The sequence below is a fragment of the Musca domestica genome, unplaced genomic scaffold (genome assembly GCF_030504385.1).
Source record: "Musca domestica strain aabys unplaced genomic scaffold, Musca_domestica.polishedcontigs.V.1.1 535, whole genome shotgun sequence".
In the NCBI taxonomy this organism is placed as follows: Eukaryota; Metazoa; Arthropoda; class Insecta; order Diptera; family Muscidae; genus Musca; species Musca domestica.
Genome location: NW_026712353.1, coordinates 96,165 through 112,972, shown reverse-complemented (window position 1 = coordinate 112,972; position 16,808 = coordinate 96,165). Strand labels below are relative to the sequence as shown.

At 35.3% G+C, this 16,808-nt stretch overlaps 1 protein-coding gene across 1 annotated transcript; it reads left to right on the top strand.

Annotated features, from left to right (window-relative positions):
• The first annotated feature begins 807 nt into the window (after positions 1–807).
• On the top strand, positions 808–14,702 carry LOC131805385 (doublesex- and mab-3-related transcription factor A2-like). The gene is made up of 4 exons (XM_059128487.1): positions 808–1,173; positions 13,809–14,070; positions 14,185–14,423; positions 14,481–14,702. The coding sequence occupies exons 1-4, from the start codon at positions 808–810 to the stop codon at positions 14,700–14,702; spliced, it is 1,089 nt and encodes a 362-aa protein (XP_058984470.1).
• Positions 14,703–16,808: the final 2,106 nt, after the last annotated feature.

Sequence of the window (16,808 nt, the reverse complement as noted above, 5' to 3'; positions counted from 1 at the left end):
CCTTCCAACAATCTGCGACAATAATAGTTCCCAATTTTACTCTCGTCTATTTTTACGATTTTTCCAAAATATTTCAAATTTCTTGACCAATAATCCGAAATTTCCGTATAAACATACCTTCCAACAATCTGCGACAATAATAGTTCCCGAAAGAATATCCTTTTTTTTTGATGAGGGGTAAAATACTTTTTTTCGTCCTCTCTTCCTCCGGTACAAGAAAAGATTTATTGGAGCCCCTCTCCACTCATTCAAAAACCTGCTGACCCAATGTCCTCTGTTGATTTTTCTTCTTCCAATTTTACTCTCGTCTATTTCTACATTTTTTCCAAAATATTTCAAATTCCTTGACCAATAATCCGAAATTTCCGTATAAATATACCTTCCAACATTAAAAATGGTTATCTCTCTCAAAGGAAGGACGAATGCCACAAGTTTCTTATAATTTATTAAAAAAAACCATCCACCAATGGCATAACGGAATGACAGGGGCGTTGCCAGTTTATTTTGCTCTCTCTTTACAAAATACGTAAAGTAGCAAAAAAGTCGTCCTTGTAACAAAAATCCAAAACCGTAACGTAACGTAAAATCCAAAACCACTAAAAGCTACATGATTTCCTTTCCCATTATCCTCAATTTTTTTCCTGAGCATGCGCATTATAACACAACACAAAGCATCCAAGGGAGTTACGGCCATCGAAAACTGTAACATTTTGTCAAGTGAGTTTCCGTTCAATTCAGTTACGTGTTAACTTTAAAACCGTTACAAACGTTTTCCGGGGACGAAACATTTTCAAAATTTACGCAAAAATGGAAAAGACCATTGATTTCGATATGTCGGCCAGCATTTCTAGTTCTACATCGTTGGCGGCAGAAAATGTTACAGAAATTGAGACATCATCATCATCACCACCAGCAGCTGTGGTTGGAACCGCGACGGTCATGAGTAAAAAATCACGCAAATCTTTGAAATCATTGTTGGCGGATGGCGGCAGTGGCCCATTTAAAGTGGCGGCTGGTGTCAGTGCCAGCAATCGTGTACCCAAATGTGCTCGCTGTCGTAACCATGGCTGGATTTCGGAATTACGCGGCCACAAGAAACATTGCACCTATAAAAATTGCCGTTGTGCCAAATGTGTTTTGATATTCGAACGACAGCGTATTATGGCGGCTCAGGTGAGTTGCGCGAGATTTATATAACATAAATTGTGGAGTAAATGTCGGAAGTGTTCAATATTTCACATTTCAAAAAAATTATGGAGAATCAAAATTAAAGGTGAGAATACATAAAACTCTTTTTTGGCTGGCTTAAGTCATCGGCTGGCTTTTATGGAAAAGAGAAAGAAGCATAGGGCCAAAATCGAACTAAGTCAACCTAATGCTCTTTTGTTCTTTTACGAAGAAGGCAGCCGATGGGTTAAGGCAATCATAAAAGCGTTTATGTATTCTCACCTTACGATACGTAAAATGAAGCAATATGCTGCTTATGGGTCCTTTCTGAGAATAAAAGTTCGGAGGGTGATGATACGATATTAGGTTGCAAGTCATGGCTAGGCATATTAATGTCAAATTAGAGTGGAAAACGATGGCAGGATTTTAGTGCGGCTCTGGATTCACTTTATGAAATGTCACAAAATATGCCTAGCCATGACTTCAAGCTTCTTATGTACTTTCACCCTTAGGTCCCACCAATTGAAATTTCAGTACGGGAAAAGGCTGTTTTCTCTAAAACACTAGACTTTCAGGAGAAACAAAAAATTCTGAAAGAAAAACTTTGGAAGGCGGGAAGCCGGTGTTGGAGATAAGGTGAGAATACATAAAATGATTTTCTGACTAGCTTAAGTCATCGACTGACTTCTTCGGAAAAGTACAAAAGAGCCTAGGGCAGAAATCGAACTAAGTCGACCTAAAACTTCTTTGTTTCTCTACGAAAAAGCCAGCTAGTCAAAAAAATCGTTTATGTACTCTCCCATACTCAGGGGAGAAATTATCAAGCCTCGGCCGAAACTACTTCCGACGTCCATAAAATGCAATAAATAATTAAACTCATGGTGGGTATAGCCCTCCTCCGAAAAATATAACTTGTATTTTAATGGGTCTTATATAAACATACCTTACAACAATCAGAGACTATAATATTTCCCGGAGGAACCAATTTTTTTTATTTCTCCCCTTCTTTCTTTCACCGGAATAAAAAAACATTCATTGTAGCCTCCCCACTCATCCAAAGACCTACTGACTCTCAACCAGCCTTCTCAAGACTCGGCTGAAACCGAGTCCATAAAATGCAAGGAGTGAGAGTCCACAAAATACAATGAATGATAGCCCTTATGCCGGTTCATGTGAAAAGCAGCGTTGCCATTTAGAATTTTATCTGGAGAGCAAAATACAACCCTGGAGTAGAGAGTGGTAGGGATATGTAAATGAGCGTAAAGAGTACGGAAAGATACTAAACGAATTATCAAATTTAGAAAATCTTTGGTTCGCGTAGCCGGTGTTGGAGATATTCTGAGGAGAATTTTTCAAGACTCGGTCGAAACAGCTTCCGATGTCCATAAAATGAAATGAATGATTCCCCTTATGGGTGATATAGCCCACCTCCGACAAATATTATTACTTGTATTTTAATGGGTCTTATAAAAACATACCTTCCAACAATCTGAGACTATAATTGTTCCCGGAGGAATATATTTTTTATTTTTCTCCTCTTCTCTTTCACCGGGACAATAAAACATTCATTGAAGCCTCTCTCCACTCATCCAAAAACCTACTGATTCTCTACCAGCATTCTCAAGCCTCGGCCGAAACACCTTTTGACGTCCCTAAAATGCAATAAATAATTAAACTTATAGTGGGTATAGCTCTCCTCCGACAAATATTTTAATAGGTCTTATAAAAACATATCTTCCAACAATCTGAGACTATAATAGTTTCCGGAGGAATATATTTTTCAAACCCTCCATTATACATAGTATTTTGCATTTTGCACCGATCTGTCTTTTGTCCACAGGCAGGTCAAATTCGAAGATGGGCTAAATCGGTCTACGATATCGTATATCGACATTCGACATTTTGATGATTTTAGCCACATTTTTTAATGGAATTATCTGAAATTCAAATTTTGTATTTGAAGTTCGCAATGGGTACTAAAACCTGTGACGCAAAATTGTCTATGCAGGTCCACGTCTTAGTTTAGTCTCCATACAACGGTACCTCCCTTTATTCGGTATTTTGATGATATTAGCGACATTATTCACCGGAATTGTGTCGAACTTCGTATTTGAAGTTCTGAATCGTTACTACAGCCTATCACAAAAAAATGCTTATGCAGCACCACGTCTTCGTATAGCCCTCATATAAAAATTTTCATTTGAGCGGTATTTTCCGAACTGAGCTGCTTTTTTACTTGTTTATTTCTCTTCTCCTCTCTTTCACCGTAATATTAAACATTTATTGGATCCTCTCTCCACTCATCCAAAAACCTACTGGCCCTCTATTCAATGTCCTCTAATGAATTTTCTTCTTCCAATTTTACTCTCGTCTATTTCCACAATTTTTCCTATGCCACCTAGTTTCACTGTGTCCTGGAACAAACTGAAAACAACCACTTTCCTGCAGAAGTTGTTCCAGTCCGTTCTAGATTGTGCTCCAATAATATTGGTGGTTTTCATTATGTCATTTGTAGGTAAATTACAGCACCAATAAAAATGTGAACGTCAATATTTGGTAGAACGACAAGTGAGAACGGTCCAGGAAGATGTCTTTCCTTATGGACTGGCTGAAGGTACTCCCTCCAGCTCTTTTATGGTCCTTTAAATAACCTTGGGTACATAAAAAAAAAACAAGTTAAAAAGTATCGATCGGTTTTACAGACAGATATACGGGTGAGATGAAAAAAACTGCAATCAACTTCAGACTGCTGTCATTTCTAAGCCACTCGCCCGACCGCTGTTAAAATTATTCCAGTGATAGCTCATTATATTGTTTACAAGCGTACAATAGCATTTTGTTGAGAATTTTCCAGAAAAAAAGTTATTCGTGATGGAATTCAAGCGTGATAGTGTGACTTCTTTATATTTTTGGCTGGAAAACCACTAGTGGCTATCGTTAGAGAACTCCAGCATTTAAATGTGAATAAATATTTTGTGTCTCTGGTAGCGTAGCCCGACGTCAAGGAAGTGGACGGAAGAAAACAGCAACATCAGCAGAAATGGTTTGAAAAGTAAAGAAGCGACTTGATCGAAACTCGTGTCGCAGTGAAAATGGCGAAAAATGGCTCGTGAGCCGAACATATCTCATTATTCGGCAAACATTGAGAAATGAGCTCTGGGTAAAGCCATTGAAATTCCAAAAAGTGTAAGAACTTACACCGCAACAGAGAGTCTCAAAAGAGCTAAAGAGTTGCTTCACTTGACCGAAGGTTGTGAACTGCCGAATTTGGTTTTCTCCGATGAGAAAACATTCGTTGTCCAGCAGTTTGTAAAAAAAACAAAATGATGTGCACCTTCGGTTGGCCACCAGATAAAAAAGAACTCAAGCGCCGGCCATGGTGATGGTGTGGGCCGCCATAACAGCCGATGGTCGCTCTCCGCTCGTATTAATAGACTGTGACATCAGAATAAAAGCCGAATATTATCACGAAAAAATTCTGGTGGGTGTTTCAAAAGCCTTGGGCACGCAAACATTTTGGCCGCAGACCTAGGATATTCCAACAGGACTCTGCACTATCGCACTCAGCACACGCGCCACCCAAGAATGGTTACAAAATGCGGTACCTCGCATCATTTCCAGCGCACAATGGCCACCACCAAATCTCCGGATACCAAACCGTTGGACTATTGTGTCTGGAGTACTTTGGAAAGCAAGGTTGGCACTTAAAAATACCAAAGTGTCAATCACCTCAACAAAGCACTTCGCCGGGAATGGGCCAAAATACCGCAGAGCACCATTTGGGCAGCTTGTGACAGTTTCATCCATCCGTTTGAAGGCCATAATTCGTGCCAAACATGACCAATTCGACCAAATCTAAACTTATTCTAAAATTTGATGGTATTTCCGACACTTTTGGATTTCATTCAATAAAATTTAAAAAAAATATATATAAAAACTAGCTGGCCCGGTCCGCGTTGCCGGCCCGTAGTTTTTGTCTATTATGCATATTTGTCAAAGCATAATTATTCAAAGATATGAATGTTATAAATGTTCACGTACTGGTCGATTAGTTTTTAATTTTTAGTCAAATGAGCAGTAATTTGGAATTTACTGTACTTTGTACACCTCATAATTGAGGGCTAATTGATTTAAGAATAGGCAAAGTTTATTACTTTTTTAAACCCATTAGCACCTCAGATTGTGCACTCATAAGTCCCCCTAACCATGTCGGTCTGTTTGTCCGCCAAAAGGTGGACTTGAGGGGGTACTATTACATGGAGAAAATTCTAAAATTTGTAGATATGTTGAAATTTTTGTGTAAGACTTTCACCCCCAAAAACACATTTTTAGCCAAATCCTTTGAAATATGGTAAAATGCGAAACATCGACCTACATTGAAAACTTTCTTTACCCCTTACAATCCAAGACGACAAATAGAGGCCAAATCGAAAATATAGCAGAACAACATAGCATGTCAAAGTGAAAAAAATCACATGATTTAAATAAGTAAAAATAGTTTTATCCACCTCATAATTGAGGTCAGACTGATTCAGAATAGTAAAATATAAATACTATTTTACACCCATTACCGTAATAAGGGAACTAATTTTATTTGTCATTTAAATTGTAAGTTGGAGACCCCATAAAGTCCATATTTTTCATCATAGTATAATTTAATGACGATTCGACAAAAATTCGGTCCCGTCCTACTTTCTTATATTTGTAATTTATTCATGTTTTCACAATTTATTTCATATAGATGTATATCCCAAATCTACTTTCCCAACCAATATTCTCTTGGGGGTTACAAATTCAATAGAATACACATTTTTCTTTTCTGACCACACATTAGATGTGAAAGTGGACTTGGGGATACTCCAATGTGGGGACTTTACATGAATAAATTTCTATGTGGCAATTATCTGTACGATGGTTCCTTACCCCAGGGTAGGATAAATACAATTTTTTAGTGGTCAAGACCAATATGGGCCTTACTCCGAAAATTTTATGCGAAGAGGTTCTCTAAACCCTTAGAAACAAAGATGCCAAATAAGGGCCAAAAATAGAAGAAAGTGGCCAAGACTCCAAAAATGGCTTAAATCATACGATGGTTATTTATGATCGATATCATGACCTGCAAAAGCAATTTAAGGTATCTTAAATGTTCAGGAAGAATTTCTGGAAGGATAGAAATCCTTTTCTTAGTAAAAGTCCCATTCGCTCTACTATTTTGCACCCTTTATATTTGGTATTTTACTGATTGCACTCCCAAAAATTTTTGCATTTTGGGCTCTCATTGGACGGATTATTGTCACATGAAAGAAGTAGGGCCACACTTTGAAATAAGACCCATTAGTCTTTTTCGGTCATTTTTGTTTGTTTAAATGTCTTCGCATCTTCAAGATGAAGCACGATGTAGGCCCTGGAGTTGAAAGGTAGATGTCAGTTACCATCGTATTTCGCAATTATTTCATTTTTTTGGTGAAAAATTTTATATACTGAAAAATTATTATTTATTTTGTTCACAAAAAATCCACTGAATTCAATATGATAATACAAATTAAAAAAAAAATGACAAAAGAAGAATAACAAATTGAAAATATCTTCAACTTGTTCGCTGATTTTTTACAGCAAATGTTTAAAGATCCTTACAAAGTTTGTCTATAGAATGTACTATTATTTTAAAATTCGATTCCATTAACATTTTTTTATCGATTTTTTCCGATTTGAGAATTTTTGCAATGAGATCTCTTTTTTCGTGATTTTTTTAAAGATTTTGGAAAAGTAATTATCTTTTAACTTTGGTGTGACAGTTTTAAATTATTTCGATATCATCTATTCCGTTTCGCCACCCATAATTCGGTAATACACTTTCATGTAACCCGACACCAATTTCAGTTCTCAAGAAATCAAGTCAATTAAATAAATTGGTATTAATATTCGAATTCAAAAACAAAATATAAAAAACACTACAAATGTACATTCGAAAAAAGTAAGTCAAAATGAAAAAAAAAATCATGAAAAATAAAACATTACTATTGTACACAAAAAGTCAAAATGAAAATATCACATTTTTACGCGATTTTTTTGGATATTATCCTTTTCGGATAAGAGACAATTCCGAATTTGTATGAATCATTAAAATCAGTTCAGCGGTTCTTAAGTTATAAGCGTAGTAACTAACACAACTTTCATTTATATATATAGATGTATAGATAGATTATAAAGTATGCGTGGTCAGTTCCTCAGCCCCCAAACAAATACTTAGGGTTGGAGGGAAAGTCAACAGTTTCTCGTGTAATAATTTTTAAACTAATATCTTGTTTATTTGGGAAATATAAGGATTTTAGATAAATCGAAATAGTGGGCGTCAAAGGAGGCGTGGTCAATATTTTTTTCTTTAAAAACCTAAATCAGAGTATGACAAACGTTTGTACAAAAAATTATGCAAATCGGTCCAGTCGTTTTCAACTGATTCCGTTACCAACAAACAACAATTGATTTTTATATATATAGATTATGGGGTTTGACTTTGTTGCAGTTTTTATACCCTCCACCATAGTAAGTTTGTCATTCCGTTTGTAACACCTCGAAATACACATTTTAGACCCCACAAAGTATATATATTCTTGATCAGCGTAAAATTCTAAGTGGATTTAGCGATGTCCGTCCGTCTGTTCGTCTGTAGAAATCACTCTAGCTTCCGAACGAAATGAAGTAGGTTGATAAAATTGTACTCAAATGTGTATTATGTCTGCAGGACTTTTGGTATTGAAAATGGACCATGTAGGTCCACGTTTTGGTATAGTCCCCATATAAAGGCGCCTCCCGATATTCGATATTTTGATGATTTTAGCGACATTATTTACCGGAATTGTTTCAAAATTAATATTTAAAGTTCATAATAAACACTACGGCTTAAGACAGAAAATGGGCCATGTAGGTCCACGTCTTCGTATAGCCCCCATATGACGATACCTCCCGATATGCGGTATTTTGATGATTTTAGCGACATTATTTACCGGAATTGTTCCAAATTTCGCATTTGAAGTTCGTAATGGATACTACAGCCTATGAAAGAAAATTGTCTGTGCAGGTCCGTATAGCCCTTATATAACGGAAGCCCCGATATTTGGTATTTTGATGATTTTAGCGACATTATTTACCGGAATTGTTTCAATTTTGGTATTTGAAGTTCGTAATGGATACTATATCCTAAGACAGAAAATGGGCCATGTAGGTCCACGTCTTTGTATAGCCCTCATATAATGGTACCTCCCGATATTGGGTGTTTAGATGATTTTAGAGACATTATTCCCCGGAATTGTTTCAAATTACTTAATTAGAGTTCGTAACTGGAATTACAGTCTGTGACAGAAAATTGTCTATGCAGGTCCAGAACTTCGTTTAGGCCCCATATATCAGTACCTCCCTATATTCAGTATTTTGATGATTTTAGAGTCATTATTCACCGGAATTGTTTTAAAATTTGGTATTTGAAGTTCGAAATGGATGCTACAGCCTGTGACAGAAACTTGTCTATGCTGGTCCAGGTCTTCGCACAGCTCCGAACAGTACCTCCCTATATACGATATATACGACATTTTGATGATTTTAGTTATATTATTCACCGTTTATTTCAAGTTTCGAATTTGAATATGGAAATGACTCAAGACAAACAATGCCTATGTATGTTGGGGTCCACGTCGTATAGACCCCAATATAACGGCTACATTCGGTATTTTTAAATTTTAACAAAATTTTTTAAGGATTTTATTTTTTGAAAATTTCCAAATTCGTTGCAAAAGGTGGAGGGTATTCAAAGTTCGGCCAGGCCTAACTTACAGTTTTTATACTTGTTTTTGCTTTCATTTAATAAAATTTAAAAAAAATGTAAAAATTATGGCGTTTGACTTTGTTGCAGTTTTTTTCTCACCCTGTACATATGTAAAACCCACATCGTCTGATATGATATCCATATCTTATTTGCAATGAGGTTAACTCCCGGAATCTACTCTAGAACATAAAATTACAAATACCCCTCTACATATTAATTTCAATTACCTTTACAAATGAGAAGAAAACAAAGAACACATCCTTCATCATGGGTTGATGTTAATTTTATCAGTTTTTTTTCCAAAAAAGAAAAAAAATACTAGTAGTCGACTTTCTTTGACTTCTGTTTCGAAATGCAGCGAACGTAATTGATTAAGTAAATATACCCCAAGGGGAAAAGACACAAAATTTCCTTTTCCTTTGGCAAGATATCTTATCAAGTTTATGTGAGGAAATGTCGAAAACTTCTTGAAAATGGAGGTGAGTGTCAGGCATTTTACCCCTCTCCAGATTTTCCTAATATGAATTGATGATATTAAATCAAAACAAATGTAAATATAAATGTTTCATCATGTTGGAGAGATGAGTTCATGTCAATCTATATCTCTCTGTGGGTGGAGAGAGGGAAATGAAGAAGAAGTAGAAAAAGTTGACACCATAACCGGCGGCATTATGTTTCCCAAAAACAAAATGCATTGGAACCAACAAGTTTTTCACCACAACAACAATAGCAACAGCAACACAAACAAAAGTGCAAACAACATTTCTGAGCAACAAACTTAACAAATAAACCATAGTTTCTAGTTCACCCCCTCTCCCACCGTTTTTGTCGTCTCCACTGACGCTGTTTGCACAAGTGTTCTTTGGGGAATGCAAGGATTTTTTTTGACGAAAGGTCACGTTACAAATACAACAAAACTACACTATATTTTTATTTGTCTCCCCCCCGCCCCCAACACAGCCTTGAGGATAATCATTTGAATTAAAGGCAATGTTGTGGTGGATTAGGGTATTTAGGCGGGGGTTGGGGGTAAGGGGAAGGAGTGGAGATATTATGTTTTAACACCCGGTTAAAGATAAACTCCTCATGTTTGGCATATTAATTTCAATTGTCTCCAGTGATTGTTTAAATACGGGTCGGGGGATAAACACAGGGGGCTAGTAGTGTGTAATTGATTGGATTTGGCAGCTTTGCGTTTACACGGAAACCACATATCTTGACAGATGTTTTTCTACTATTTATGGAACTCTTTTTTTGAAGGATTTTTTTAAAAAAAGGATTTTTTTCCAAAAAAAAGATTTTTTTTTCAAAAAAAAGGTTTTTTTTAATTTTTCAAAGAAAGAATTGAAAAATTTAATTTATAATGCCTTTCTGTTTAAAAAAAAATATTTTAATATAAAAATATATATTTTTTTCAAAAGAAAAAGATTTTTTTTTTAAATTTTTAAAAAAAGGAATTTTTTTTCAAAAAAAGTTTTTTTTTTTAATTTTTCAAAAAAAAAACGATGGTAAGAATCGGAAATTTAATTTTTAATACCTTCCAGTTTAAAAAAACTACATTTATATAAAAATATATTTATGTTTTTTTTTTCCAAAAAAAAAAAGATTTTTTTTTTAATTTTTAAAAGATTCTTTTTTAAATATTATTAAAATGTCCTTGCCAAGAGTCGGGAATTTAATTTTTAATAACTTCCTGACCGATTTATTTTTAATTTTTCAAAAAAATGATTTTATTTTAATTTTTCAAAAAAAGATTTTTTAAATATTTTTGTAATTTCCTTGCGAATTATCGGATTTTTTTAATTTAAGAAAAGAATTTGAAATTTAATTTTCAATTCCTTCCTGTTTAAAAAAATTATTTTATTGCATTTTTTTAAGAAATTCCGGGAAGAAACCGTAGGGTGTTAAATATTTTTTTTTTTCACAAAAATTGTGAAATTGAAATTGAAAAATTGAGAAAAATCTTGTAAGGAATCCTGGCAAAAAATTTACGAATTTTTAGTTTTTTTTTTGTATAGAAAATCCTGGCGAAAATTTGTGAACAGTTTCAAAATATATTTTCAAAATTTTCTAGGAAAAAATTGTATATATTTTAAAATTATATTCAAGAAATTCCTAGCCAAGAATAAAGGATTATTTAATAGCTTCCTGGCCAAAAATCTAGGATCTTTTATAAAACTTCCATGGCCAGAATAATGAAATTTTTAAAAATAATTTCTAATCCAAGAATCGTGAGTTTTCTCTAAGATTTACCTGTTAAATAGTCGCGGATTTAAAAAGTTTTCAAGGACTTCCAGAAAATTAATATTTCCTAAATACATTTCAACTACTTCCTGCTCAAGAATAATGAGCAATATTTTTCAATATATTTTTGACCAAAAGACGTGGATTTTAAAATAATATTTTCCGAATCGTGTTGGCTTTGTTTGTTCGGGATACCATAGTATTTTGTTGTTGCAAAATGGTCAGGCTTAATCCCTTTATTGTTGTTTTTATAAAAACAACGTTTGTTTATTAGTGGAGAACGATGGTAATGTTTACCAGGGGGTAATGCATTCCAAAATACTCCACGTCTCGATTTTTTTTTCAAGAACTTCCTGGAAAACTGGATTTTTAAAGATATGCATTTCCTTGGTTAGGAATTGTTGATTTTATAAAAAATATGTTTCAAGAAGTCCTCGAATCGTGGTATTTTGAAAAACTTCTGACCAAGAATTATGGATTTTTGTACCCTCAGCCACATGGCTAGAGAGATTATATACAGAGTGTGATAAATAAACTGCAACAAAGTCAAACGCCATAATTTTTACATTTTTTTTTCAATTTTATTCATTGAAAGCAAAAAAAGTCGCAAATTGCATCAAATTTTAGAATAAGTTTAGATTTGTTCGAATTGGTCATTTTTGGCATGAATTACGGCCTGCAAACGGCCAATGAAACCGTCAGAAGCTGCCCGAATGTTGCTCTGTGGTCTTGGCCCTGTGATCTTGGCCCATACTCGGCGAAGCACTTGCTTGAAGTGATCGACACTTTGATATTTTTAGTGCCAACCTTGCTTTCCAAAATTCTCCAGACACAATAGTCCAACGGATTGGTATCCGGAGATTTTGATGGCCATTGTGCGGTGGAAATGTAGCGAGGAAACTCTTTTTGTAACCATTCTGAAATGGTGCTGAGCCCTGTTGAAATGTCCAAAGTCTTCGGCCAAAATGTTTGCGTGCCCAAGGCTTTAATACACCCTTCAGAATATTTTCGAGATAATATTTGGAATTTATTCTGATGCCACGGTCGATTAATAGGAGCGGAGAGCGACCATCGGCTGTTATGGCTGCCCACACCATCACCATGGCCGGCGCTTGAATTCTGGTGGCCAACCGAAGGTGCACATTTTCAGCTGACCTCTTTGGCAAGTAAAACTGCTGGACAACGAATATTTTCTCATCGGAGAAAACCAAATTCGGCAGTTCACCACTTTCGGCCAAGCGAAGCAACTCTTTAGCTCTTTGAGTCTCTTTTCTTTCCATTCACATAAGATCTGTTATTAAGATGTTAGAGATTGGATCATTTGTTCTGGTACCTCCTCCACAAAGGGTCAAAATCTTGAATAATCGAAACAATCATAAAATCCGAAATAAGCATACGGTTCTCTTCAAATTACACACATCACAATAGTTTTACTAACTCAAGGTCTGGTGTGAAAATTGAATATATCGGTCCACTCCTTCCGGTACCTCCCCCACAAATGATCAAAAATTTTGAATATTCATGAAGCTTTTAAAACACGAAATTAACATCCGATTCCATTTAGACTTGGCGTATCTGAATATTTCCATCAACACAAGATCTACATCTTATACAGATGGTAGATATCGGACCATTCCCAACCCCCCACAAAGGGTCCAAATTTTGGATAACTAAAACGATTTTAAAATCCGAAATAAGCAATCGGTTTACTTCATATTTCATACATCCCATTTTTTCTACTAGCACAAGTTCTGCTGCGAAGAGGGGATATATCGGTCCACTCATTCTGGTACCTCCCCCACAAAGGGTTAAAATTTTGAATGTCCATGAAGCTTATAAAACACGAAATTAACATCCGATTCCATTCAGACTTGGTACAACTCAATATTTCCATCATCACAAGATCTGTTATAAAGATAGTAGAGATCGGACCATTACTTCTGGTACCTCCCCCGCATAGGGTCAGAGTTTTGAATAACCAAAACGATCATAAAATTCGAAATGAGCATACGGTTTTCTGCAAAATTTTGCACATCCCATTATTTCTACTAAGGCAAGATCTGCTGTGAAGATGGGATATATCGGCGCACTCCTTCTGGTACCTCCCCCACATATGGTTCAAGATTTTAAAAAACAAAACGCTCAAAGAAAGCGAAATAAGCATCTGAACTCTCTACAAATTTTACATATCCAAATATTTTTGGTAACGCAAGATCTGTTGTGAAGATGATACACATTTGCCAACCCCTTCTGATACCTCACCCACAAAGGATGACAATTTTCAATACTTTTATCTACCGGAAGACTTTGAAAACAATTCTGAAAATACCCACATTTCTTGGTTGAAAATCCTTGAATAATCCGCTTGTCTGAAAATCCTTTTTCACATGTAAATCCTTGAAAATCCACGATATTTTATTAGGAAATCTCATCATAGTAGATTTCAAAAATCTTTTTCTTAGAACTTATATAATTTATTCAATATCCTGAAGAAGGCATTACTTCGAAGAATTTATAAAACTAACTCACATTTCTTTGTCTTCAACATGTCCTGTGTTATGAATTCCTGATTGAACAGGTTGCCCTGAAGCGTCAGCAAGCTGTCGAAGATGCCATTGCTTTGCGGTTGGTAGCAACAAAGACCGGACAACAATTGGATGCATTGCCTCCGGGTAGTATTTTTGGTCTGAACGGTGAACAACAAAAAACAAGCGACCTAAACTCAACTCTGGAAACTTCAACAGTCGAAGATTTAAGTTTGCCAAATAAACAACAACAACAACAAACCGAAGAAGTGGAAGAAATAACAAAACCGCCAAATGGCCTAAAACCAAAATCAGATAATTCTACAATAAAAACAACAAAAACCAATATTATTTTGACCGCCATGGACAATGCCAACAAACCAAGAGAGGATAATACAACCCCCATTGCTATGGCCAGTGAAGGCCAACACCAGGTCTCACAAAATGCCATTGAAATGTTGATGCAAATATTTCCCCAAAGAAAACGTTCGGTGTTGGAATTAATTCTCAAACGTTGCGATTCGGATTTGATTAAGGCAATTGAAAATATTTCCAGTAATTTTCGTGAACATAAGGATATAAGGGAGATGGATGCGGGACTGCTGAATCGCAGTGAGCCGGGCATGAAGAGTGCCTTTAAGCCGGTTTATTCGTCGGCGGGAAATGTGGTAAGTTTAAGACTGGATTATCATTCGATTTTAAGATCTAATTTAAATTTTTTGCAGCACTACCAGCCCCCTTTGAATTTATCCAATAATCTTTGTGGCACTGCCACATCGCCGCCAACTGCCTATCCGAAGTGGTTTGTTCCTCTCACCTTTCCCATAACATTTCAGGGTCATTTGGCCCCAGCTCTACCACCACCAACGCTACCATCTGTGGGTACCCGTTGTACCCTACCTAATTGTTCCTGCTTGGACATGGGCTATCAGTTTAGTTGTTCTTAAGATGTTTGTATGTTTTTTTTTGTTGTAATAATAAATATATTAAAATAAATTATTTAAAAAATTATTTGAGTATTTTTTTTTTGTTTTGTTTTGGAAGTATAAATTTCTAATTGGGGCTAGAGGTTCGGCCTTAGAATGAACTATAGTAGGAAGTAATTAGGTTTTTCTTCTTAAAACCAGTAAAGAAAGTCTTAAAGTCGGGCGGGGCCGACTTTATGATACCTACACCAATTTGCTAATTTAGTAGAGCTCCACATAACAATTAAGAGTTTTTATGGGAAAATTCCATCATACACTCTATGATTATAATTATAATTTAAAGTTCAAAGGACTAAATATGCCGAAGCATTTGTATCTTTTAAATTCGGACTTGTATTGCCCACAATTAAAATCGGATAAAGATATATATGGGAGCTATATCCAAATCGGAACCGATCTCGATAAAATTTGGCAAAGATATTTCTGAGCTGTATTTGATATATTTCCCCGAATATCGTTGTTACGGAGTGCATGTTACGGCTGTGGGTAAAAAATATAACAAATCGGATGAACAGTATATATGGGAGCTATAGCTATATCTGAACCGATCTTCACCAAATTTGGCATACTAGCTTCTAGACTCAATTCGGTCCAATGCCAAGTGCCAAATTTTATTCCATTTGGGCAAATATTAGACGTTTGGTGCACAATAAAAGGTAAATCGGACGAAGTTATATATGGGAGATATATCCAAATCTGAACCGATCTCGATTAAATTTAAAAAAGTGTATTTCTGAGCTGTATTTGATAAATTTCCCCAAATATTGTTGTTACAGAGTGCATATTACGGCCGCGGAGGACAAAAATAACAAAACGGATGAACAATATATATGGGAGCTATAGCTATATCTGAAACGATTCTGATCAATAATATGTAAACTGTGCATGGAAAAAATCAAGTTCAAAGGGTTGTAAATATTTGTAGATGAATGCTTCCGATGGCGCTAAAAATTAATGGATAATAATAATTTTGATAAAAATTAATTTTAAAAATTAAAATTAAAAATCGTTGGGCGCCATTCTATGAAGTTGCATAAAATATAAAATAATTTAAGCCAATACTACGAATTCTAAAAAAATTGACCTAATATAATCTGAATTAAATATTTTTAAGAAATTTAATTTCATAAACCCAAATCACAAATTTGGCATACTTATTTTCAGGCCTAGTTTGGTTGTATGTGCAAAATACTATACTATTCGGACTTATATTACACGTTTGGTGCACAATAAAAGGGAAATCGGACGAAGATATATATGGGAGCTATATCTAAATTTTCACCGATTATCTCCAATTTCAATAGGGTTCATCCTTGGGCCAAACAAATGATTTTTGCAAAATTTTATCCGGATAGGGCAATAAATGCGAATTGTACTTTGTTTACAAAAATACATGTACAGAGGGACGGACATGCATAAATCGACTCAAAATGTGATTCTATGCAGATCATCAAAGGAACTATGGGTCTATCTCGTTTCCTTTTGCCTGTTACAAAAAAAAGCACAAAGACATAATACCCTGACCACCTTGTGGTGTAGGGTATAAAAATTATTCAAACTATTGACTCTCTGCGAAGTAGGTTCCGAATAAGTGGACCTAATTTGTATATTTCATATTGGAGGTAATAAATATATTGCGACGTGCCAGGTCTGGACTAAATTGACTGGTATGGGCACAATTTAGTCCAGACTTGGCACGTCGCAATATTTTTATTACCTCCAATATGAAATATACTTGCAGGATGATATAAAAAAACTGCAACAAAATCAAACGCAATAATTTTCACATTTTTTCTTAAATTTTATTGAATGAAACCAAAAATCTCGGAAATAGCATCAAATTTCAAAGTAAGTTTAGATTTGTTCGAAATGGTCACCGAATTATGGCCTTAAAACGGACAATGCAACCGTCACACGCTGCCCGAATGTTGCTCTGCGGTATTTTGGTCTATTTCCGGCGAAGCGCTTGCTTGAGGTGATCGAAACTTTGGTACTTTTTAGTGACAACCTTGCTTTCCAAAATACTCCAGACACATTAGTCCAACGGATTGGTATTCGGAGATTTCG